The sequence below is a fragment of the Musca vetustissima genome, unplaced genomic scaffold (genome assembly GCF_032173495.1).
Source record: "Musca vetustissima isolate MV318-11 ecotype Yass unplaced genomic scaffold, APGP_CSIRO_Mvet_v1 utg3768, whole genome shotgun sequence".
NCBI classification, from domain to species: domain Eukaryota; kingdom Metazoa; phylum Arthropoda; class Insecta; order Diptera; family Muscidae; genus Musca; species Musca vetustissima.
The window spans coordinates 58,309-86,064 of NW_026878569.1; the positions used below are offsets into that span (position 1 = coordinate 58,309).

General features: G+C 32.9%; 1 protein-coding gene across 1 annotated transcript in view; it reads left to right on the plus strand.

Annotated features, from left to right (window-relative positions):
• LOC133323318 (potassium voltage-gated channel protein Shaker-like) overlaps positions 1 to 27,756 on the plus strand; it is a gene marked incomplete at its 5' end in the record, with an annotated part of 68,839 nt that overhangs the window by 27,080 nt on the left and 14,003 nt on the right. Inside the window, 2 exons of the mRNA XM_061532259.1 lie at positions 53 to 224; positions 21,936 to 22,065. Coding sequence (XP_061388243.1) covers positions 53 to 224; positions 21,936 to 22,065 — 302 coding nt within the window. The remainder of the gene's footprint in view (positions 1 to 52; positions 225 to 21,935; positions 22,066 to 27,756) is intronic.

Consider the following 27,756-nt stretch of genomic DNA (forward strand, 5'->3'; position numbering starts at 1 on the left):
ATATTCATTCAATTAATTGTTGTAAAATACGTTATTAAATTGTAATTTTTAGGACAAGTCATCGAATCAGGCTATGTCCTTGGCAATATTACGAGTGATACGATTAGTTCGAGTATTTCGAATATTTAAGTTATCTAGGCATTCGAAGGGTTTACAAATTTTAGGACGAACTCTCAAAGCCTCTATGCGGGAATTAGGTTTACTTATATTTTTCTTATTTATAGGTAAGTTAACGAATATAAAAAACAAAACCAAAAACAAAAAGCAAAACTATTTTTTATAAATATAAACAAAAAATACTACTACTACCACCACTACCAAAATAATAAAAAAGGCTTTACAAGAAAAAAAAAACAATAACAAAAAATATTAACACTCCAACTATACTCTCTCTTCATAATAACTGCTTAAATTCCCCCAAAACAATTTTACTTGAAAGTAAAAAAAAAAAACTGAAAACCCCCCTTCACCCACAGCTATTTACACATATTTAACACAACAACACTAATTTTAAAAACAGAAACCAACAACAAGAACAATTTCTACAACACAATTTTTTTAATAATAATCACTTTTTTTAAATAAAATACAAAAACAAAAACAAATAATTAAAAACAATCATTCACTCACACACTGTTTACACCATGTTAAATGAAATCATTCACGTGATTTCGATTTGACTTGTGAGTAACAGTGCAAAAAAACGTGTTGTACAAATTCAAAAAAATAATGGAAACTAGGTTGTGATTTTTTTAATATACAAATTATAGGTATTAAGTATTATATAATTATTATATATTAAAAAAATAATATATTATAAAAAATAGGAAAACATTTTTTTATTATTATTGGTTAGGCCTTTTTAAGCACTTGAAATATTTTTTTTTATATTTTTTCAATATTAAAAAAAAATCATCGCCAGTTAGTTTAGTTAAAAATTTCAATAACTTTGTTTTTATTTTCAAATCTTTCTACATTCCCCCTCTCCTTCCTCACTCTCTCTATATATATAAATAGCTTTTGGTATCTTTTTGTTTAACAATAAGTCCTTTTGAAAAGCGTACAAAAACAAAATAAATTAGTAAAAATGGCTTAAATGTTTTAATTTTTTGCAACATAAAAAATAGTAATAACAATTATTAATATTTAAAGTGTGTTCAATTTTTATGGTGAACTAATGATTACTGGCGGACTCAGTAATATATCCAGTTTCGGGAGGTTATACATATACAAGCAGTACACAGTAGACCACATTAAAAGGGAGCCATCATGGCCCAGAAGATTTCACCCGAGCTTTTAAAATAATTTCATCCGGAGTTGTTAGAATAATTGCAACCAAATCTTCATTAAATTTAGCCATACAATCTGAAGATATTTCCTGTGAGCTCTGAACCGGATTGGCTCCCAAAACATCATTAAAAGTATCGGTAATGTTACGTCCCAATTTTGAGAAATTTCTCCTGCCCTTATGGATGCTTTCAGCTGACTATGAAATATTTTGCACCATACCATGATGAAGATTTTAGATCACAGATAGAAATTACGATTCAAGTCGTTCAATTGAACGCTTCACAGAAGCTGACTTATGAACTAGTTCAGTGTAGTTCATGTTACTTCCGTTCATAAGTACGACTATTTTCAAAGTGAGCCATAATGGTCCAAATAATTTCACCTGAGCTGTTAAAATGCTTTCAACCAAAAAAACCAAAACAGCAGTGGCTTTCAAAACATCATTAAAAGTATAGGCTATGTTACGTTCCAATTCTGAGAAGTTTATCGTGCCCTTATGGATGCTTTCAACTGACTATGAAATCTTTTGCACCATATCATGATGATGATTTTAGATCTCTTCTAGAAATCACGAATCAAGTCGTTCGATTGAACGATTCACTGAAACTGACTTGTGAACTAGTACGGTGTAGTTCATATAAGATCAGTTCATATTTTAGACTATTTTCATGAGCTCTGTCCCTTTATTTGTTATTTTCAACTTGTGATTGTATTGCAAACTATAAGTACGATGAAATATTCGCATATTGCAAACGATGAACCAAATAGTTCACTCGAGGTCGTTAAATTTTGTTAAGATTTGGGATATTTGGTTACGCATGTTCTAGTGGAAACCAAATCCCAACGATCCCAAAACAACGTTCGGTGGTATGTCAAGGGTTGTTCCCAGTTCGATTAAATGATTCATTGAAAATTAGCAGTGAACTAGTTACATGTGGTTCATTTTAGTACAGTTTGGACTATTTCCTTACTCGAGTTCTGAATATTTCTATGTCTACCGAGGGTATATATACTTTGCTACGGCAAAAATGTGTCTTATCGAAATATAGGTTTTAAACACCATGTTTATTTGGACCAAATTCTTTTCAGAAAATTTGGAGCCGATTTACAAATGACAGTTGGTCTGGCGGGTTGATGTGCACTATAACTCGAGGGGAGTAATCAATTTTCACGTTTTTACCCTGATTTTTTTAACTCATGTTATTACTTACTTACTTTACGTAGTTGGCTTGTGACAGAACTGTTGTTCCATAAGCCGAGCTTAAAAAAAAAGATTTCCAAGCGCATCGGTCTTGTGCGCATCTCTTCCAATTTAAAGGACTATGTTCCGAAATATTGTTATCTACTTGATCTTTCCATCTAATTCATGGCCTGATGCGTGAACCATCAGTAGGCTCGCTTCTATATGCCTTTTGAGCTGGAGCATTCTCATTCATCGTACAACATGGCCTAGCCACCGTTGTCGCTGCAGCTCAATACGACTGACTATGTCGATGTTCGCGTCTAGATTGTAAAGCTCGTGGTTCATTCGACGCCAATATTCACTGTCGACGAAGATCGGCCTAGAGATATTTTCTCTTAAACACTCCAAAGGTTGCCTCATCTGCTTGCACAAGTACCCATGCTACAGATCCATATAACAGCACGAGTAGTATCTGCGTCTTGTAGAGTGTGAGTTTAATCTGGCGGGAAGTGGCCTTGTTTCTAAACTGCTTACTTAGGCCATAGAAGCATCTGATGGCCATCACTATCCTTCTTCGAATTTCTAAATAGATGTTTTAGTTTTATTTATGGCGGTACCAAGATATATGAAATCTTTGACTACCTCGAAGCTGTAGTTCTCATGTTTCGCAATTGGTCCGAGTCTACTGAACGTCTTACGCGTTGATGCCATAAGCTTGGTCTTCTCGGCGTTTACTGCCAATCATACTTTGTTTACCGCTTGCAATGTTCGACTCATTATATCGATGTCGTCGGCGTAGGTGAGTAACATATTCTGTTTGGTGTAAAGAGTGTCATTTCTGATCACCTTAGCCTCTGGTATGACCTTTCCAGCAGGATGTTAAAAAGGTCTCACGACAAACTGTAACCTTGTCTGAATCCTCGTTCGTTATTAAAGTGTTCCGAGAGGTCCTTTCCGACTTTAACTGCTGATCTTGTGCCAGTTAAAGTTATCCTGCATAGCCTATTAATTTTGCATGAATGCCGAACGCAGACTTGGCTTTAAACACTTCGCATACGGCTGTCGAATGCGGCCTTATAGTCGACGAATAGGTGGAATGTGTCGATGTGTTTTTCGTGAGTCTTTTCCAGAATTTGTCGCAGAGTGAAAATCTGTTGAATGGTGGATTTTCCAGGACGGTATCTACATTGGTATAGTCCAATAATGTAATTGAACATTTGCTTCGGCCGTTCACAAAGTACGCTGGATAGCACTTTATATGCGATGGGAAGGAGACTTATTTCTCTTTAGTTCGCACATATCGTCTTGTCTCCTTTTTTGTGCACGGGACACAGGATGCTGAGGTTCCAATCATTGGGCATGCATTCCTCTAGCCAAATTGTACTGGTGCATGCTCCTAACCAGCATCTGACCACCAGTCTTCAATAGTTCGGCTGGTAACCCATCGGCTCCTGCTGTTTTATTGTTCTTCAGCTGATTGATTGATATTCTGACCTAATCTTGGCTAGGTGCTATACACTCTCTATACCGTCATCTCTTGTTGGTTCTGGGGTGTCCTCTTTACCGCCACTATTTGATACCAGAAGTTTTTCAAAATGCTCTTTCCAGATCCTCAATACGCTGTCTGTATCTGTCACCAGATTTACTTCTTCATCTATAGAGGAGGATATGCATGCATTAAAACCTGCGGTTTGGTGTTTTACTGTACATCTCGATTTGCTCCCGCTCACGTTTTCCTTGTAATTTTTTATTTTTTGTTTCTAAAAATTCGTTTCTTCTCTCTCCTGTTCTCCCGATAATTCTCAATCACATTACGTGTTCATATTGTTTGCAGGGTTGCCCTATACGCTACGGGATTCTTCAAAACCCTGGGCTTTACCATGTTAGAACCAAAGCCGTTGCTTGGTATCTATCATCCCCTACGCCATCAAATATGATACTTATCCACTAATTCTAGTACGCTCCGAGGAGTCCGCAGAGGAAACATGCAGAGGTAATACCCGAACTGTCAGTCATAATCTGTGATCGACTCAGTCTCGAGAAGCTGAGGACATATCAAACTTATGCAATCGGCAATAATCAGCAGTTCCATCGCTAATTGAACGTAATTTTAGGATGGGGAAAAGGAAATCTATTACATTTATTCAGATTTGGGCCAAATATGCACCGTTTTGTTGTATGACTTGTTGCCATTTTAAAGGTAACTTCATAATGCCTCTCTCATAGAGGTCCTGCTCTCTATTTGTAAAAAAAATCTAGTAGTCGATTTTCACAATCCTCCCTAGAAACCAATTTTTGGTGCCAAGTCCGGACTGTATGTCGGATGCATTAAAACTTCCCAACCAAGCTCCCGAAGTTTCTGGCGAGTCCCTGAAGATGTGTGTGGCCTAGCGTTGTCCTGACGGAACACGACACCTCTCCTGTTGGCCAATTCTGACCATTTCTGGTCAATTACTATCTTCAAACGGCCCAGTTGTTGACAGTAGAGATCAGAATTTAGCGTTTGGCCATATGGAAGCAACTCATAATAAATAATCCCCTTTCAGTCCCACCGAATGCCACAAATTTCAAAATTATAAATGTAGCAAAAAAACTGTTTCAACTCGACACTAGCCGCCGATTTCGTAGGCCTCCGTAAAGCAAAACAGTATATAAATTAATATTTTCTATAATTCAGTCGTTTATTTTTAAAGGCGGCTTAAGTCCATTTTTGCTTATATTGAGATATTTAAAGTTCTGGGTTTGTTTGGTTTCGAAAATATTGCTAAGTGGTATTAATTTTGTTTGAGGCTCTGTGCCCTTAAACATGAAGGAATATATAACGTAATGTGTTTTGATGTATTTTCTTGAAAACCAAGATTTTTATGACAATCAAAAATGGACTTAAACCACTTTCGAAATAAACGGCTCAGTTATGATCTCTGAAAATTAAAGTTTTCTATTTTTTTTTAAGTTTATTTATGGATCTATTACTGAGAGCGGTCATACCGAGCAAATTATTGAACACACATCTCTATAAACTTCGAATAGTATTTGTACTGTACCTTGAAAAAAATAACAACAACTACAAATAATAAATAAAAAATAATATTATTAAACAAGTGTGTCATATTAGAATAGGATTGCATATTAACTATATAAAAAAACCGTCGTCAATTAGGTTTATACAAAAAAAATAAATATATGTTAAATAATATAATACTAGTGAACCAACAATATGTATAGTCTTGAAAAAAAAAACTATATATATATATATAGTCTTTTAGGTGTAAACACTGACTGAATTAATGTATGTGTGTCCTATCTATAACGAATAACAAGCAGCATATATTAGTGGCAAAAGCAAATGCAGATCTATAATATTAATGGAAAAAATTACTCGAATTTTAGTCTATTACTCGAGATATACATGGCAGAGTAAAATTTGAAAAAAAAAGAAAATCAAAAAACAAATGAAATTCACAGCAGTCGGTTGTAATTTTAATTAGAGAATTTTCACATAAGACAAAAAATTAGGAAGAAGAAAATTAAAGAAGTTTGTTATTTATTTATTTTCGATCTTAAAAAATCTCCTAATTTTTTGCCTAAATTAAAAATACAACACTTCTGTTTTGTGAAAAAATATTTTCAAAAATGTTCAGACATGTCCAAATTCAATTGTATATGTAAACGCCTATCTGTGTGTGTTTCTCTATGTATACATATTTGTGCATTTTTGATAGCTAGAACAAAAAAATAAAACAAACTACATACACACCAACCTAACCAAATTAACCAAACAAAAAATAATAATAGTAATCATTGTATATTATTTCGTAATTCTATTTTTTTATAAATGTTGCGTGCTTTTCTTTAACCAAATAGTATTGTCATAGAGTTCTCTTTTAACGTGTGCCTAATTAACCAAAAAAAAACAAAAACAAATAAATATGTTTCTATATATCTCTAACAATAACCCATAACCACCGTACATAATATCTCAATACATATACATAAATAAATAAATATATTTTTTTGTTATTTAGTAGACCATTAGTAATTATAATTATTTAACTGATTTCCCCCCAACCGACCTTTATTTTGGGGTTTTTGTGTTATTTTTTTGGTTCAAAATTTACTTAATTGCCTTTAAATGTAAATGTATTGTGATATTCCATAACAATAACTACATACATATATAGTTAGCTAGAGCTTAAAGCTTTTGTGTTATTTCAGTTGAAATAATGTCGATATTAGCCTTTAAATTGTTTGGAGTAAAATATAGTTTTATTTTTCTATTTATTTCTTTTTCTATCTAAATGATTTATAAATACCCATGCACATTTTTATTTATTATAAATATATATATTTTGTTGATAAAATCGGTTTAATAGTACAGAGCTTTGAGTGATGTATTTTGCAATACACTCACATATAAATGGCCGTAATTATGAGGGAAGGTGGTATGACCCAAAATTAGAATTTTTCTGAAAATATTTTCCTATAGAAAAAAATTAATCCTAATGACGGAAAACATTTTCTCAAGAGACTGCGAAGGGCGTGGATTTTTTCAACGCAATGCCAAAGTTGTGGATTTTTGGAAAAAATATATATATTTTTTAAGAGACTACCGAAGGCGTGGTTTAAAAAAAATTTTTGGAGACTACCAAAGGCGTGGATTTTTGAAAAAAAAATGTTTTTTGGAGACTACCAAAGGCGTGGATTTTTTAAAAAAAAAAAATTTTTTTTGGAGACTACCAAAGGCGTGGATTTTTTAAAAAACAAAATTTTTTTTGGAGACTACCAAAGGCGTGGATTTTTGAAAAAAATTTTTTGGAGTCTACCAAATGCTTGGATTTTTGAAAAAAATATTTTCTCAAGAGACGTAAATTTTTTAAAAATATTTTTTTCAAGAGACTAAAAAAGGCGTGGATTTTTTCAAAAATATTTTCTCATAGACGTACATTTTTAAAAAATATTTTTTTTCAAAAGAATTATAAATATTTATAACCTACACAACTATGTTGTCAGGGTATTATAGCTTGGTGCAGCCCCAAGAGTTTGTAACGCCGCGAAATATTGTTCTTAGACCCCCCTTTAAGCATACCGACCGTCATATCTCGACTAGCTGAGTCGATCTAGACATGTGTGTCCGTCCGTCCGTTCGTTTGTCCATTATAATTTGTAAACACGATACAGGCCACAGTTATGGACCAATCATCACAAAATTTGGCATATAGGATGGGCTCGGCCCAATGAAGAACCGGAAATATAGCGCTGATCGCTTTGAAATTTTCCATGGGATTCCAGTTGTGGTCGAGGACAACAAATATATTTTACGGTTATGATCAGATAATAATTTTGGAATGAATTGGACCAAAAACTAATTTTTTTATTTTTTTTCGAGTCGATCTATAGGCCAAAATTGTAAGCCGAACGTCACAACACAACCCACAGTGAAGGGAATATTAGTAATATACTGAATATAAGTAATATTCTGAATCAGCAACGTCCACAAGATTTCATTTCGAGGGGGCCCGGAACAATATTCGCTGTTGAAAACATAAATTGACTGTGAAAAAAATTCACTTCGCCCCCCTGCGTACGTCCCTGTTTGGAATATATGTCAGTGTAATGAAGAGGAGAGGGCGCAAATATCACGAAATATTCCCCAGCCTCGCGATAAACATTCGCAGAAAGTTAGAGTTCCGTGGTAGTTGTGTAGGGTATCGTATGGTCGGCTATACTGCTCCGCTCACTGGTTAAGAATATTATTCCAAGCGACCGAATGCGTGGATTTTTGAAAAATATTTTCTCAAGAGACTACAAAAGGCATAGATTTTGTTTTTAAAATTTTCAAGGGACTACGAATGGAGGGGATTTTTATACCCTCCACCACACTGTGGTTCATGGTATTATGTCTTTGTGCATATGTTTGTAACATGCAAAAGGAAACGAGATAGACCCATGGTTCCTTTTGAGAATATGCATAGAATCACTTTCCGAGTCCATTTGGGACGAACCCTATTGAAATTGGGAAAAATCGGTTCAGATTTAGATATAGCTCCCATATATATTTTCGCCCGATTTAATGTAAATGGTGCACCATAATGCCAATATTGGCCCGATTGAGACAAAATTTTGCACAGAGTACTGAATTAAGTCTAGAATGATGTGTGTTAAGTTTCCTGAAAATCGGTTCAGATTTAGATAAAGCTTCCATATATACGTTCGTCCGATTTAATGTAAACGGTCTATATATATATATTCCAGAATTTGGCACAGCGTAAAGAATTAGGTCTAGAATGATGTGTGTTAAGATTCCTGAAAATCGGTTCAGATTAAGATATAGATCCCGTATATATTTTCGTCCTATTAAATGTAAATGGTGCACCAAAGTCCCTATATATCTTTCGATTTGCACAACATTTTGCATAGTTTACTGAATTATGTCTAGAATGATGTGTGTCAAGTTTCGAGAAAATCGGTTTAGATTTAGATATAGCTCCCATATATATTTTCGTCCGATTTAATGTAAATGGTGCACCAAAGTTCCTATATATCTCTCGATTTGCACGAAATTTGGCACAGCGTAATGAAATAGGTCTAGAATGATGTGTGTAAAGTTTCGTGGTAATCGGTTCAGATTTAGATACAGCTCCAACATATATTTTCGTCCGATTTAATATAAACGGTCCCTATATATCTTCCGGAATTTGACACAGCGTAATGAATTAGGTCTAGAATGATGTGTGTTAAGTTTCCTGAAAATCGGCTCAGATTTAGATATAGCTCCAATAAGGCAAATGGTGTATTGATTTAACGTAAATGAAGGACCAGTATAATGAAATTGGTTCCATAAACAATTTCATTATAATGGTCCTTTAAAAATGCGACGTCTGTTAGAATTCATCTGTTGAATATACCTAAAGTGGTGAAGGGTATTTAAAAGAAAATCAAGGGACTATCAAATGCGAAAAATTTTTTGAGGGACTGTTTAAGGCGACGATTTTTTAAGCGACTGTCAAAAAAAAAAATTCAATAGATTACCAAAGATGCCTGATTTTTTTTTTTTTTTTTTTGAAATATATTAAAAACAACATTTACGGGAGTATCAAAAAAGCGTACTTAAAAATATTTTTTTTGTCAGGGGGTTATAAAGGCGCACATTTCCTCAAATACTGAGGAGTAACTTGTTAACAAAATATCCTCATTTTCTGACGTCAAACATTTTATAAAAAACCATTTTCACTTACTGGGGACTGATTTTTCGTTTTGGACTCACAAATTGGAACAATTACATGTTCAGTTACAGATGAGGACTTATTTTTTTCTATAGCAAAAATCATGTCTTATCAAAATTCGTCTATTATCAAAATTCGTCTTATATTGCGGACTGATTTTTTCTAATGGAAAAACAAATTCTTCGTAACTTCGACAGGTTTTATATACATAAAAAATGTTTATGTCATACCACCTTTCTCTCAAATATTATTATATCAAATAAATGCAAATATTATAGGCAAGTAATGAAAAAGTATATTTTTATTTATTTCTTTTTTAATTTACCCTACACCATTTTCAATTATTTTTATCTAATTTTTTCTACAATAATCTAAATAGCAACGCAATTATTTACAAATTTACCTAAATAGTACAACAAAAAATAGCAAACATGTCTATGTAATACTGTTATGAAAAATTTATATTTTGTAGAGTAGTTTAGCTGTTGATTATTTCTAATAAAAAAATATCTCTTTTTTTCTGACGGACAGACCAAACTATTTATATACAAAAAAAAGTATATCCTCATATAACTATATTTAGACAACTATAATCACTACCCCCCTTTTTCTATGAAATTATTTAGTAATTTTTTCAGCCAATTACATTTTATAAATATTTATATATTACATAAAAGAAACCTATATATGTTTGTACAAAAGAAAATATTACGTCGTTTTGAAAAAAACTCTACAAGGTTCAGTATAAATTTACGTCAATTTAAATGTGTATAACTTATATATTTTTTAATTTTCTTTTGAATATTTAAATTTTTTACTCGTAACCAACTAATCCCCATTTTATTTGAAAATATTTCTACTAATCATCCACACACACACACTGATAAATTTCCTTATTTTTTTCTCTTTAGTAGAAGGAAGAAACATCCTATGCACATTAGTTTCCTTTTTGAATCATTGTTTTTTTTTTTCCTAACTATCGCTCTTCTCCATTTGTATCACTGAGTATATACTTATTAACATTTTCTAAAAATTCAATATTTTTATTTTTTTACTTTAGAAAGCACCGTTTTATTACAATTAGTCAGTAGTTAGTTGAAATAAAATATTTTTTTTAATGAAACAGAAAATTAAAAATATATAATTATATATTATTGTATTTTACATATATTTTTAATATAATATATATAAATATTTTTTAGTAAATTTTTTTCAGAAAAATAACGATAGCCATTTTTCATCTTCGACTATAAATTTAGAAATTCTTTTCAGAAATGTAAAGCACATTAGATTTTCTGCAAATAAACTGTATTTCATATTTTTATATATATTTTTGATATAAAAAAAATTAAATTAAAATTTAAAATTAATTTTTAATAAATTCAACACCACTTCAGAATCTTGAAATTGACTATAATTATAACATAAAAGCGAATTTTCAACCCATCAATTTTCTGTTTAATAGAAAATTAAAACTTAGAAGAGAGAATATTCTTCATACAAAAATATCCTTAGATCATCCCTAGTCTATGAATAATTATTTTATAAATATGCCAATTTCTTTAGATTTATTGTTTCTTATAAACAATGTAACAGAATATGATGATTTAATATATTCTAGTCATGAATTTTCTTAAGCCTATGGCAAATTTTTCTCTATGGAAGAATTTCTGTGATGGTAAGATATCAGATACTATCACTAATTCCCATCTTATAAAGGGCCATTTTTTTGTCAATCAAACCGATCGTTTTAGATAATTTAAAGTCGATTTACAAATGTCCATCTGGTCCACGTCCGACTGGATATAAAACCGAATGATGTGTGGTCTAAACCTAGCAGACCTCAACATTTGTACTAAACATCGATTTAGTTCCTCTGTTTCTTATGGCGTTTATTTACGTATTTTTTTCTGGACGAGAACTTATATAAACAAAAAAAAAAACAAGTGGAGAAGCGTTAACTTCTGCCGGGCCGAACTTTGGATACCCTCCATCATAGATATACTGACAGGTACTTGAAGTAAAAATAAAAATATAGCGAACATACCAAAAAGTGTACCTATACCGACATTTCTACAAACCGATTTTGGTTCTAAATATTGGCCACAGACCCCATGTTTCTGTGGACCAAATTTGTTCCAACAAATTTTGATTGCATCCAAACTTTGGCCATCTTATTATTTCTTCCAAAATTAGTTCAAGTTCGAACATGGGGAATATCGGTCCACTCCTTCTGGTACCTCCCACGCAGGGGCTAGAGCAAAATGCGGGTTACAGTTCATATATATGAATATATAAATAAGGTTAATTATCGAACCTTATGTTCTATTCTTTTTGTATCTATATAATAACTATTTTAATATAAAAAAGGGTTATATGGGGACGACCCCATAAAGGGGGCGAATATTAAAAATTTTTAGTAGAAAGATTTGTTACCATATACGACTACAAAATATAAAATTGCAGAGAATTCGGTTGAAAAACGGGCTCAAGAACCCCAAAATACCGAAAATTGGGGTACCCTTATATGGGGTCTATCCGACAAAATTGACCTATATTTATAATTTTTTCTGGAGAGATTTGGTACCTATTAAGAACTCAAAATACTAAATTACAGCCAATTCGGTGGAAAACCCCTCAAAATACTGAAAATAAGGAGGTACCGTTATATGGGGGCTACCAGAAAAAGTGGATCTATATTTATAATTTTTTGTGGAGAAATTTAGTACTCAATAAAAACCCAATGTACCAAATGTCAGCGTATTCGGTTGAAAAACGCGCTCAATAATCCCAAAACACCGAAAATTTGGGGTTCTGTTATATGGGAGCTATGCCTAAACGTGGACCGATATATACCATCTTCGAACTTGACCTGCCTGCAGACAAAATTTCAGCACCATACCTCAATTCCTTCAGAAGATAGCGTGATTACAACAGACGGACGGACAGACGGACGGCTAGATCGTCTTAGAATTTTACCCTGATCAAGAATATATATACTTTATAGGGTCGGAAATTAATATTTCGGAATGACAAAATTAATATAAGACTTCGAAGAGGAGGACTTTTTATTATGTATAAATAATCTGTCAGTTTTCTACAACAACAGATCCGCATGTATTGAGGATTTAATTTCTATAAAAAATATTCTTTCAATTCGAAGGAGAAATTTATCTCTACAGAAAAAAATTCCATTTGAACAGTTACTGACTACTATTTTTTGACAGGTTTAGGTTAAGTTCGGTACGGCCGAATTTTTGAAACTCCCCACCAACTCTCGGGATTTTTATGTGGACTATGTAAAAACATTACTTAGACATCCTCAATTAATAAGCATTCATTTGCATACCCTCTATCATAGTATGGAGGGTATATTAAGTTTGTTATTCCGTTTGTAACTCATCGAAATAATCATTTTGTGTACAAGGAAGAGAGAGACCTATATTTGCTACGAAGTGTTTTTCCCACAATGTTTCATTGCATGTATATACCCACACGGCTGATTGATGTTTTTGTTTCAGACGCTTACGCATGGATTAGAAATCTCCCTTTGATGAATTATCTCCATACCATAAATTATCTCCTTACTATAAATTATCACATTTTGAGGAATCCTCATTTTTTCCATATTTTGAGATTTTGGGTTATCATTGGATATCAAATCCTTTTTATCGGAACTGAATATCGACCCACGATGTTCAAAAATTTTAAGTTTTCAGACATATTTTTTAACCGAATCAGCAGTAACTTTATGGTGTTACTTACTTTACTTAGCTAGCTTGTGACATAACTTTCGTTCCATAAGCCGAGCTTAAAAAAAGATTTCCAGGCACGTCGGTATTTTGCGCAGTTTTTCCAATTTGAAAGACCATATTCGGCAATGTTATCTTCCACTTGATCTTCTCATCTTATTCGTGACCTTCCCCTTCTGCGTGAACCATCAGCTGGATCGCTTTTATATGCCCTTTATGCTGGGGCATCTTCATCCATTCTCACAACATGACCTACCCAACGTAGTTGCTACTGCGCTCAATAGTCTAACAATGTCGATGTCCGAGAATAGCTTGTACAACTAAAGTTTCATTCGACGGCGATATTCACTATCAACGCAGATCGGTCCATAGATCTTTCAGTAAATTTTTCTCTCAAACACTCCAAGAGCTGCCTCATCTGCTTGCGCAAGTACCCATGCTTCCGATCCATATAACAGCACAGGTAGTATCAGCGTCTTGTAGAGTGTGAGTTTGGTCTGGCGGGAGATGGCCTTACTTTTCAGACCATAGTAGCATCTGTTGGCCATCACTATCCTTCTCCGAATTTCAAAACTGATATCATTGGTTTTTTTATGGCGGTACCAAGGTATATAAAATCTTTGACTACCTCAAAGCTGTAGTTCTCAAGTTCCACAGTTGATCCGAGTCTACTGGACGTCTTGCGAGTCGATACCATTAGCTGGGTCTTCTCGCCGTTTACTGCTAGACCCACTTTGGCAGACTCCTTCCCAATTTGCTCAAAGTTCGCTGTTACCGCTCTCAGTGTTCGACCTATTATGTCGATGTCATCGGCGTAGGCGAGTAAGTGGTGTTGTTTGGTGTACAGAGTGCCATTTCTGTTAACTTTTGTCTCTCGTATGACCTTTTCCAGCAGTATGTTAAAAAGGTCACACGGCAAACTGTCACTTTGTCTGAATCCTCGTTCGGTATTAAAGGGCTCCGAGAGCTCCTTTCCGACTTTAACTGCTGATCATTTGCCACTTAAAGTTATCGTGCATAGCCGTATTAATTTTGCAGAAATACCAAATGCAGACATGGCTTTATACACCTCTAAACGGACAGGACTGTCAAATGCGGCTTTATAGTCGACGAATAGGTGGAATGTGTCGATGTGTTTTTCGTGGGTTTTTCCAGGATTTGGTGCAGAGTGAAAATCTGGTCAATGGTGGATTTGCCTGGTCTGAAGCCGCATTGGTATGGTCCAATAATGTCATTGACCATTGCCTTCAGTCGTTCACACAGCACAGTACGACTTATTCCTCTATCGTTGGCACATATCGTTTTGTCTCTTTTTTTGTGCACGGGACACAGAATGCTGAATGCTTACAATCATTGGGCATGCATTCTTCTAGCCAAATTGTACTAATCAGCTGGTGCATGCTCCTTACCAGTATCTGACCACCAGTCTTGAATAGTTCGGCTTGTAACCCATCGGCACCTGCTGCTTTATTATTTTTCAGCCGATTGATTGCTATTCTGACTTCATCATGGCAAGGTGGTATACACTCTATACTGGTCATCTATTATTGGTTCTGGAGGATACCCCAGAACCAATAATTCACGTTTCTCCTCTCTCCTTTTATCGCGATTGTTCTCCATCGCATTACGTGTTGCTACTATCCGCAGGGTTGCCCTATACGCTGCGTTTTTTCATATCAGTAGCATTACGACACTCCTGATCGTACCACGGATTTCTTGATGGTGGTCTTTGGTACCCAAGTGTTGCTTTTGCTGCATTTTGTAGGGAGTGGGCAATTTATGGTGTTATTTGGCGAAAAATATTATATAAGTAGTTTGATGGTTCTAGTCGCATATTTCACACAAGTGGTTATTCTTCAGTTTTACAAAGTGATTGTTTTCTGTAGAAAAATATGTTAAGGATAAAAACAATTTTTAGTTTTTACTTGATTTCAACAGGTCTTTCCCTCTCTCTCTCTCTCTCTCTCTCTCTCTAAATTTTTAATAATAATTCTGGTTTGATATTTATAATAACAAAATATTATAGTTATATATATAAAACCAGTATAAGAAGTCAATAGCAATTTATTAATCAGATTAAGAATAAAAAAATTTCAAGGAACAAATTTATTTCTAGTGGTGTATAATTTATAAAAATATGTCTATCAAAATTATATTAACATCTAATGTGCTTTACAACAAAAAAAAAAAACAAACAAATATTATCTCACAAAAACCATACACAATAAGTTTTATATATAAAAAATATCCCAAGCAGAATTTTTTCCAATAAAAAAACAACAACTATTAAAGGCCACACAAAATCTAAAAAAAATCAAAATAAATATTTTTACTAACCCTAAATTAAAAATCAATATTTTACCTCTAACTAACACTTTACAAACCAAAAATAATAATAATAATCTCTATAATGTGTGTATATGTGAAATTTTACCTCCCCCAATTTCAAAATTGCAAAAACAAAAAAATTCAATTGAAATACAGGCGTTGTCCTATTCTCGTCGGCGGTTTATTTTGCGGAGGCTGGTGCTGAAGTGTCATTCTTCAAATCGATACCGGATGCATTTTGGTGGGCTGTTGTAACCATGACCACTGTGGGATATGGTGATATGAGGTATAGAGACAAAATTACAATTTTAAATATTTTCTTGTTTTAATTTTATATATATATAAATATTGTACAAGAACAACAACAAATACACATGTAAAATATGGAGCATATAACTGATGAACATACAATTTGTAATTGTAAAAATAATTGAAATATTTTTTTTTAAACGGAAATTCCGATTTTATGCAATTCAGATGGAAAAACAAATTGTGTATATTGAAAAAAGAAGAACTTTTTAAAACCGAACATATTCTATACATACTTTATTGTAATGAATGTACGTACGTGCGTGTGTGTTCTTGTGTCTTTGTGTTTGTGCGATAAGTGTAATAAAAATACATATATATTAATCGCAAGCTAATGCAAATATTTGTCCAAAATAACATACAATTTAACTTGAATAAAAAAAAATAAATATTGTAATTAATTTTTTGTCGTAATACAATTTTGTTTATAAGACAGGTCAATATAAATTATATCATAGTAAATTATTAAATATATAAAAACAAGTTGTAAAAAACAAATTCTTAAAAGCAACACTTCTAAGAACTTTACCCATACATTTTATGATTAGGAACATATTATTAAGCAAATATACGACAAACAGATGATTTTCACGTGGCTCCTGTAATTAGATAAAAATCGAATTATTATAAAAATCATATACCGATAAAAATTAGATCTCGAAGGTGCCGATTTATTTTTTAGAAAATGTCAGATTTAAAATTAATAAATTCGTTAATTTTATGATTAGGAACATATTATTTAGCAAATATAAGACGAACAGTTGATTTTCACGTGGGTCCTGTAATTAGACATATTGAAAATCGACGTGTTCGCATATTGTGTTGAAAATCATCCTTAAATTTCACAATTTAATTTAAGTACATCCGCCCGTGTTGTGTGTTGTGTGGCAAAAGTTAGCTGGAAAGTTAAGCAACTATGTTCGTAAAAATTACCTTATCCGACTTTACCGACCTTATAAAAATTCCACAAAATTTTAATATCGGCTTTTCTTAGAAACCTTAAGCTCCTTAATTTTACGGTGGAAACTCATAAAAATGTCAACGTGCTAAGCACTTAAAAGGTGTTAGTTTGAGTAGATGTCGTAGAAGCATACATGGGAAGATCCTAATTTCTCAAAGAGGGGAACGACAGAAACGCCACTGAGAATAGAGACTTGTAAAGGGTGTTATTATGAGCGATAAAAATATTAAAAAAACAAGTGAAAAAGCGTTAGATATACTGACAGGTACTTGAAATGAAAATATAGGGAAAATACCAAAAAGTGGACTAATACCGACATTTCTACAAACCGATTATGTAAACCATGATACAAATTTCAGAAATGTTTAATGGATAATTATACCCTTAACCTTATGCCTAATGAGGGTGTAAACACTTTGACACGGCGAAAATGTGTCTCATCTAAATATTGGTTCTAGGCCTCATGTTTCTTTGGACCAAATTTGTTTTCATCCAAACCTTACCCATCTTATTATTTCTTCCAAACTTAGTTCAAGTTCGAAGATGGGGAATATCGGTCCACTCCATCTGGTACCTACCTCAGAGGGGCTAGACCTAAATGCGGGTTATAGTTCATATATAGTTCAGCGAATTCGGTTGAAAAATTATCAAAACCCCCAAAATACTGAAAATTTGGGGGTGCCGTTATATGGGGACTATCAGAAAAAGTAGCCCTATATTTATATTTTTTGTGGAGACATTTTGTACCCAATACGAACCCACTGTACCAAATTTTAGTGACTTCAGTTGAAAAACGCTCTCAAGAACCCCAAAATACCGAAAATTGGGGGGTACCCTTATATGGGAGCTATGACCTGCCAGCAGACAAAAGACAACCCCATGCAACATTTTATCACCCTATCTCAATTCCTTCAGAAGTTAGCGTTATTACAACAGACGGACGGACGGACAGACATGGCTAGATCATCATAGAATTTTACCCTGGTCAAGAATCAAGATCAAGAGACCAAAAAAAACACACACACACAAATAACTCAGAAAAATTCATAAAATCTATTGCTTTAGCATAGCCCCACAAAAATGGTCTAAAGGCGTTAAATCCCACGATCTAGACGGTCAACTGACTTTTTCTGTATTAATTTGTAGGTTTTGCAACACTTCTGGCTGGTCTTCATTCTAAAATCGTGCCCATTGAATTATCGGCCAAATTTAGGTCATTTGGCTTCAATTCTACTTTTCCACTTTGTTGAGTAACATAGGTCATCATTAACACTGGCTGATACAGCTGCGATATTTTCTTCACTTCTCATTCACTTAAAGGTACCAAAAATATTGTTATGTGGTATAATTTTGGTTTGTGGCTTTGTGCCCTTACAAATGATAGAGTGATAAAGTGTCAGAACTTTCGTTCCATAAGCTGAGATTAAAAAATATTTCTAGGCGCGTCGAAACATTGCGTAGTTTTATAAATTTGAAAGATCATGTTCGGCAATGTTGTTTTCCACTTGATCTTTCCATCCAATTCGTGGCCTTCTGCATGATTCATCAGCTGGTTCCCTTTTATATGCCTTTTAGGCTGGGGCATCTTCATCCATGCTCATAACAGGAATGAGCCAACGTAGTCGCTGCCGCTCGATACGTCTAACAATGCCGAGAGCACGGGTAGTATCAGCGTCTTGTAGAGTGTGATTTTTGTCTGGCGGGAATTTACCTTGTTTGTAAACTTCTAACTTCCTGCTCCGAATTTCAAAACTGATGTCATTAGTTTTATTTATGGCGGTACCAATGTTTACTGGCAGACCCACTTTGGCAGACTCCTTCTCCATTTGTTCAAACGTGGCTGTTACCGCTCGCAATGTTCGACCCGTTATATCGATGTAATCGGCGAAATCGAGTAACATGTGCTGTTTGATGTAAAGTACCATTTCCGTTCACATTTGCCTCCGAGAGGTCCCTTCCGACTTTAAAAGCTGATTTTGTGTCAGTTAATGTTATCCTGCATAGCCGCATTAATTTTGCAGCAATGCCAAACGCAGACATGACTTTAAACACCTCTTAATGGATAGGGTTGTCGAATGCGGCTTAATAGTCGACGAATAGGTAGAATGTGTCGTTGTGTTTTTCGTGGGACATTTCCAGTATGAAAATGAGAACGAAGATCTAGTCAATTTTTGGCACATATCGTCATGTCTCCTCTTTTGTGCACGGAACACAGGATGCTGAGTTCCAATCATTGGACATGCATGCATCTAGCCAAATTTTACTAATCAGTTGGTGCATGCTCCTGACCAGCATCTGACCACCAGTCTTAAATAGTTCGGCTGGTAACCCATCGGCATCTGCTGCTTTATTTTTCTTCAACCGATTAATTGCTATTCTGACCTCATTATATGGTATACACTCTATACCGTCATCACTTATTGGATCTGGGATATATTTTTCACCGATACTATTTGATACCAGGAGCTTTTCAAAATGCTCCTTCCAGATCCTCAGCACACAGTCTGTATCTGTCAGCAGGTTTCCTTATTTATCTCTACAGGAGGATGTGCCTGCACCAAAACCTTCAGTTTGGTGTTTTACTCGTTGGTAAAATTTCCGGACTTCGTTCTGAAAATGATATTAAAAATCTCCGAAATTTTAAATCTAGATGGGTTGGGGGCTTCTCTTAAATTAATAATGGGACCTTCCCAAAAAATGAACCAATATTGATATTTTATGCTATGAAGATTTGCTACCCAAAGGGGATTAAAAATACCAGATTTGAGCCAATTCGCTTGGAAAATGTGGCGAAATTCACGAAAATAACGATATTTTGAGTACCGGTTATATGAAACAATATTAATTGGTTCTCGGGAGCAAGATTTGTTATTCATTTATCCAATTTGGTTGAAAAACTTATCAAAACTCCCTTAAATACCGATTAATAGGAGAAACTTCTCTGTGAGGGACACCCTAATATATGGCCCAATATTTAAAATTGTTTGTAGGAAGAAAACTACCCAATGTGCAGTCAAAGTAAAAAGCGTGACCAAGCATCCCAAAATACCGAATAATGGGGTGTACAGCTTCATCGAGTCTACTCTGAAACATAAACCAATATTGATATTTTTCTAGGGAAATGTACTACCAAATGAGAATCCAAATGATCACATTGGAGCTATTTGGAGCTTGAAAACTGTGTCCCAACTACTTAAAATATCGGAATATACGATGTGCCCTAATATGGAAGCCACCCTCAATATTGACAAAACCGACCAAATTAAAGCAAATTCAGTTGAAAAACCCTGTCCAAACTCCCCAAGTTATAATATTTCGGAGCGTGTATACCCAAACGTGTACCGATGTAACCAATTTTCAATACCAAACGTCCTAAAATTAGTAGTAATGTTTGTGCAAAATTTTAAGGTTCTGTCCACAAAGTTTTGCTATATTTATCGTGATTTCAACATACAGGCGTACAGACAGACAGATATGGCAAATTAGATACACGTAAAATTTAATTCTTATCAAACATATAAGTTAGCGAAGAAGAAGAGCTTGGGGACAACAGCTCGTCTTTCTTACCCTGTCATCATTTCCGAACCTTGGTTTCCCTTGGTTGAACATTATTAATTTATTAAAAAAATTGTATGTATTTTAATACAATTTAAATTCTTTAAATTAAAACAAATGTTTATTTTCTAATAATATATAAAATATATATATAATATAAGAAATATATAATTGATATTGTATATTGACCTGTGTTATAAATTTAAAAAATAACAATTGTATAAAATTCCTAAAAAATAAATCGATTTGTTATTTTATTTTTTTTTATGTAATATTTTTATGTTGTCTATAACAATGTTTCTTTTAACATATATATAATTGTGAAAAATAATATTGTAAAAAAAACACAAAACTAAATCAATGTTGTCTGTACTCTAACTATATCTTTCTCTTTGTCTATATTCTCTCTCTATATATATACAACAACTGTTCTATTTCTATTGTTTTTCTTTACTATTATTATTTTTTCTTTAAATTTGGCATGTGCTTTAGTTTTTCAAAATTTAATTTTGTTTTTATAAAAATTTATTTAGTTTTTCTTCTGTTTAGTTTATTTATATTTTGTAGAAGCAAACCAAAAAATTAGAAATTTTTTGAAAATCCTTAAAAATTGATGCCCCAAAAAATATCACCATATTTCGTGGTAACGATACGATACGCCATTGAAGACAGACGAAAAAAGAAATTAAATGATTATTTTTTTTTTCCTTTCCGATTTTTAAAGCTATATAACTATCTACCTTTTCTCTGTCTCTTTTGCATACAAATGACATTGAAATCGAAATGAAAGAAAGAACGAATACAACACAGCCTATTAAACCACAAGCCGTTTTTAGAATAAGTCACCAAAATACAAAACCCGAAAATAAAAATAAAAAACGCCTAGATTAAACATACAAAAATATTTCTGCTTGGGAAATTTTAAAATTAGGATTTTTATTAATTTTCCTTAAATTAAAAAAAAATAATAATATATTTATTAAAAAATCTTTTTTTAATATTTTAGGTAATAACATTTTTTCCTAATGAAAAAAATCGAAAAAAACACACATTAATTTTTTTAATAACAAAACACATCATTGCCACTAACACCCAAACAATTTAACAAATGAAAAAAAACATAAACGAAACGAAAAAAAAATTGTAAAACCTTTAGCCTTGTTTTGGAAAAAGAAAAATCCATTACCCTTGATCATCCTGCCAATTCCCTATATTTTCCCCTCTGATTTTTTTCTTAACAAATTAACAAAACAACTAATACCAACAAATCTATAAAATAAAACAGAAATGCCAATTTTTTTAAACTACAACAACAACAATTTGAAATTTTCTAGGCGTTGTACTCTTCTCATCGGCGGTTTATTTTGCGGAAGCTGGAAGCGAAAATTCCTTCTTCAAGTCCATACCCGATGCATTTTGGTGGGCTGTTGTCACCATGACAACCGTTGGATATGGTGACATGACGTATGCAAAAACTTTAATTCTTTTTAAAAAAACTAAAAAAAAATACTTTTTCTGTTCTACCTCTTTGTTATTTATTTAGTTTCAATTTTTTTTAAACTTAACTCTGTCTCTTTTTTTTAATACTTAGATTTACTAATTTTCTTAATTTTTTATTAATTTTTGTTTGTTCGATTTTTCTTTGTGTTTGAAATATTTTTGTTGTGATTTTTTCAATAACACTTTAAAAAAAATATTTTATTTTTTTTTTTTTGTAACTTCTTTTTGTATATTATTTTTGTTTTATGTTTAACACTATATTTTTCTTATAATATTTTTGTGATATATTTACAACAAAATTATGTGTTTTGTCTTATATTTAAAAAAATCATTATATTTTTCCATATAATTTGCACATGTGTTCAAAAATCAAATTTTCAAAACAATAACCCCTCAATTCCCGCTCAAAAACAAAAAAAAAACTGATTTGCCAAACAAATCAAGCGACATTTTTTCACCATTTCATCAGCAGCATCAATCATAAAAAATTTAAAAAAAAAATAAGAAATCATTTTCAAATTTTAAAAATACAACTGTACATAAATCTTCAACCCGGCACCGCCCAAGCAAAAACAGCAGGGCCCCTACCAAGGGCCAAACTTTTATAAAATATGCACCAATTTTTTAAATATTTATTTTTTCTATTTTTAATGCAAGCATAATTTATTTATTTTTAATTTTTATTTTTTATATTAATTTTCATAAAAATTTATTTCATAATTTTTCTCTCTGTCTCTTTTCCTACTATCCTTTCTGATTTATGCATCATATGAAATTATTTCTAAGCTTGTTGCATGTTTTTTATGTATTTTTCAAAACTTCATCTCTATCTTTCAATCTGAAAACAAAAAAATCAAAAAAAAAAACAAAAAATATTGGTTCCTCTTTCAAAATCACAACATGCTTTCCTCTTACCTACATAATTTTTAATTTTATTTTATATTTTATTTCCATCTCTCATCGTTTGCATGTCCTTGCTTTCTCTCGAATTTCTTTGTGGCTTAACAACAACAAGCTTCCAATGTAAATCCTTACATAAATAATAAACACTCTACAAATAATAGATCTCTATACTAATTGGTTTTATCATTCGATCATGTCATGTATCACCGTCACGACCACCACCACCCACCGCCATTATTGTCATCGTCATTTGCATTTTTTTTATTCTCTCAAAACATCAATCAGCAAAGCAATCAACCAATCACAAAATCAAACGCCAGCAAATCTATTTTCTTTCCACTACATATTTCTTTTCAAAATCGAAAACCGACAAAGTCCATCTGTAAATTCTACAACGTCTCTCTGTGTTTATAGTCACATGAAAATTCGAATAGGGTTCTTTAAGAAAATATTTTAACCAAAAGGAAGAGAGAGAATTTGTCAATTTTTGGAGAGAGAAAAAAAATAATCTTTTTTTAGGTTAAGGTCAACATTTTTTGACATTTCAAACCTAATTGGAATGTGAAATCTCACGAGACTATATATAAAGATATTCTATATGATTTGGAAACGAAGTGTAATATCATGTACATAAGTCGATATTGATTTTTATAACATATCCGATATTAAAGATGGTGTGGGAACGAAGTGATGTGTTTTGATTTTTATCACCTTCACACCTCCACTTTTAGACGAAAAATAATGTGTTTGAGGGTATGACCTGATGGTATATTTGAAATTAAAAAAAATGAATATTATGGCACAGACTTTTAAGACAAGATATCGAACCGAACTTTTTATATCTTCCAACATTTATACCCTCAACCACGAAGTGTACATTTAAAATATGTAAAATCGATCGGCATTTGACATGGTAAATTGGTACCAGGAGAAAACCCAATACCAAACTACAGACACAGAGAAAAATTCATAATATAAAACCAATGAGCGGAGCAGTATAGTCGGACGGGACCGACCATACGATACCCTACACAACTACCACAGAACTCCATATTTCTGCGTGAAATACGTGGGTTGTGTTGTGATATTGTGATCGACTCGAAAAAACACAAAAAAATAAGTTTTCGGTTCACTTCATCACAAAATTATTATGTTATCATCCCCGAAAATTATAGGCATTGTCCTTAACCATAACTAGAACCTCATGAAACATTTCAACGCGATCAGCGCTATATTTCCGCCCTCTAGTGTGGTAATGGTTTATTAAATAATATCTGAATACGGAAGCACCTGTAAATATTTACGTGTAACTCCCACATCCGAGTACATACGACAATATAATTGGTATCAATTTAAAGGCCAGCTCCTCCTCTATGTCCTTCAGGAGTAAATATATACGCTATAGAATACAAATTTTGTAATTTTTCACACCAAAGTCAGGGTCCATTTGACCGGCTAAATATTGGCCGATCTTTATCAAAACAGGCATTCCTACTCTTTGGCCCAGTCCCCTTCTCCATGTAAAAATTCGAGATGTTTGGACCATAATTGGGACCAGAAAACCCGACAATAATTCAGTATTTGGTCCATTTCATCCCCTAAATATTAAATCTTTACCATAGGGGTCTTCATTGGGCCGAACCCATCCTACATGCAAAATTTCGTGAAGATTGGTCCATAACTGTGGTCTGTATCGTGTTTACAAATTATAATGGACAGACGGACGGACGGACACACATGTCAAGATCGACTCAGCTAGTCGAGATATGACGATCGGTATACATAAAGGTGGGTCTAGGACAAATATTCCTGACAACATAGTTGTGTAGGGTATAATTATAAACAATTGTGCTAAAAAAATGCCCAAGCCGCCGAACAACCGAAATTTGGGAGAAACTGTTCTGTGAAGGGTAGCATAAAAACTGGACCAATATGGCAGCGAAATTCCTACCCAATCCTTAAAAATGTGCCCAAACTTCCTTAAAAGAGGAAGATCAAGACGGCCCATATAGATCATTTACACGGGGATTATCTAAAAACGTAAAAGAAGGAAAAAGCAATGCATGACAAAATTATATTAAGTATAGCGATCTGTATCACGATTTCAACAGACGGACCTGGTTAAATCTTTATATATCCCCATAAAGAAAAAGTTTGGATGACCAATCGACCGACACAAAACATTAAATTATATGATCACAGAAGTGTTATATCTATGACGAAAATGGCGCAGTCTTTTTGAAATCAAATATCGCTCTAATCATACATCACTATGGACGGTTATGTATTTACTGGCATATTTTTTTATGAACATCCACCGATTCACAAACCACAGTAAATCGTTGCTATTTTCTGGATAAAGTGACAGCTCATTGATTCGTTAGTTAGTTTTTGAAGCTTATTAAGAGCCCATAAAACGAATCGATAATGCTTGGGAAGTTCAGGCGGCTTTAGGATTTCCTCTCTGTTATAGTAGTTTGGGGGAAAATCCATTATTTTTATATGAAATATAGGATTTTATTTAACATACTTCGGAATGTCCGATTTGGGCCAAATATCCACTGGTTTGTTGTACGATTTGTTGCCATATTTAAGATAACTTCATAATGCCTCTCTCATAGAAATCCGGCTCTCTATTTGCAAAAAACTCTAGTCGTCGATTTTAACAATCCTCGCTAGATATCTATTTTTTATCATAAAGGAAATTTTGCAATGCAAGAAAAATATGATAATCGCTTGGTGGCAAGTTCGGACTGTATGAAGGATGCATTAAAACTTCCCAACCAAGCTCCCGAAGTTTCTGGCGAGTTACTGTAGATGTGTCCTGGTGGAACACGACACCTCTTCTGTTGGTCAAATCTAGCCATTTCTGGTCAAATGTTTTAAACGGTGCAGTTGTTGACAGTAGAAATGAGTATTTAGCGTTTGGCCACACCAAATGCATAGCAGAAGTTAGTTCTGGTTTAGCCACCGTTTGAGGTGCTTCACCACACTGTGACCACGATCATTTTCGCACAGGGTTATCGTATTTAATCCATTTCTCATCTCCAGTCGCCATCCGTTTAAGAAATAGGTTTATCTTATTTCGTTTGGCTAAGGCTTCACAGATGGAAATTCGATCCATCCAATTTTTTTTCTGTGTATTGGTATGGCACCCAAACATAGAGCTTCTTTTTGAATCCAGATTTGGTCCATTTTTAGCTCCTGGGCAAGGTTAAGACTGCTGACATGCTGGACGAACGGTCTATTGGATTTATTATTCCCCAACCTATTATATGTTGACAATATCAGCCAGTTTAGATTGCACTTTTCTCTTTTTAAACTACGAATATAATAGTTGCATTTTTTTTCTAATCTTTCATACAGGAGAAGTCTATTCTACGAATGTTATGTTGTCCACTTATATTTGGACGATATCTAATTCATAGAATAGGGATATATATCATCCTTGGACCCCTTGTCACTACTAAGCTTTTTTACTGGTTTTCGGCGTAGAAGAACTTTTATGAAACACATACATAAATTTATTGATATTACACTACGTTCCAAAATATATTGTTTTTCTAAGTTTAAATAAATAATTTGAAATTGGATTTTAAGCATATGTACGCAGGCGTTTCGCACCAATAGTAACGAATATTTCAGCAATAATAATATTGATATTGAGTTAAAACTATGGCACAATGCTGATATATTTATCCCCCCAAAAAAGGCTTTCATTGCTTTAAACATACATATATCTATATAATAATAACAACATATTATTGTACCAATATTTAAATTCAAATAATCGGTTTCTGGGTCTCCCCACAAATGCTTTTTTATCTGGAAATCTGCCAATATATTTTATCCAAATAAAAACCAAATCGATTATATTATGCTTCTTATGATAATATAATTTAATATATATTTATTCAATTTATTTGCATGATCTTTCAGTTTTATATATTACAATGATCAAATCGATAATTTTCCCATTGGCAGTGTGAGAAAAGAAAAACTTACAAAATATAATCGTGTCATTATTAAAACAAACAAACAAAAAAACTTTGTAATATAATTCAACGATTTACAAATGAAAAGGAATGAAGATCGAAGTTTTTCCTTTTAGTCTTCCAGAAAGCAAGTTCTTCGATATTAAAAAAAAATTAGTAAAAAAAACTAGGAATATATTTGTAGAGTACAAATATTTCCTAGTCATATTATGTATAGAAAACATTTTCAATGAAATATACATTGGAACAAAAATAAAAAGGATATATCAAAAGTTTGGGGATGAGACTTCGATCCTTTAAAAAAAATAGTCTTTATTCATTAGGCAGATATCAGTATTTCGAATCGTCTTATACACCAACAAAAATTTTAAAACGATTTTGAAATAATAAAAAATTTGTCCTTTTACAATTTAAAAAATTTATTTAAATTAATGCCGAGGAAAAAAACAGAGAAAACTGTGCAACAAAATATTGACGTGTGCAAATGTTTATTGGTGTTGGTAAGTCATTATTACGTGAGCAGTTCGGAAATTTCTTAGCCTAGCACATAATGAGCGGTATAAACAGAAAAATGTTAAGTGTTTTGGAAACTTCTATCTCTGTTATGAATACATGTTAAATTTGTTCGATCTGGCAACTCCTTCATGTAAAAACAGGTGTTCATAAAAGACGCATCCGCAATTTAATACAAATGAAAAATTAGAAATGCGTGCTTTCATTGTAATAAAATTGCGGATGCGTCTTTTTTGAACACCTG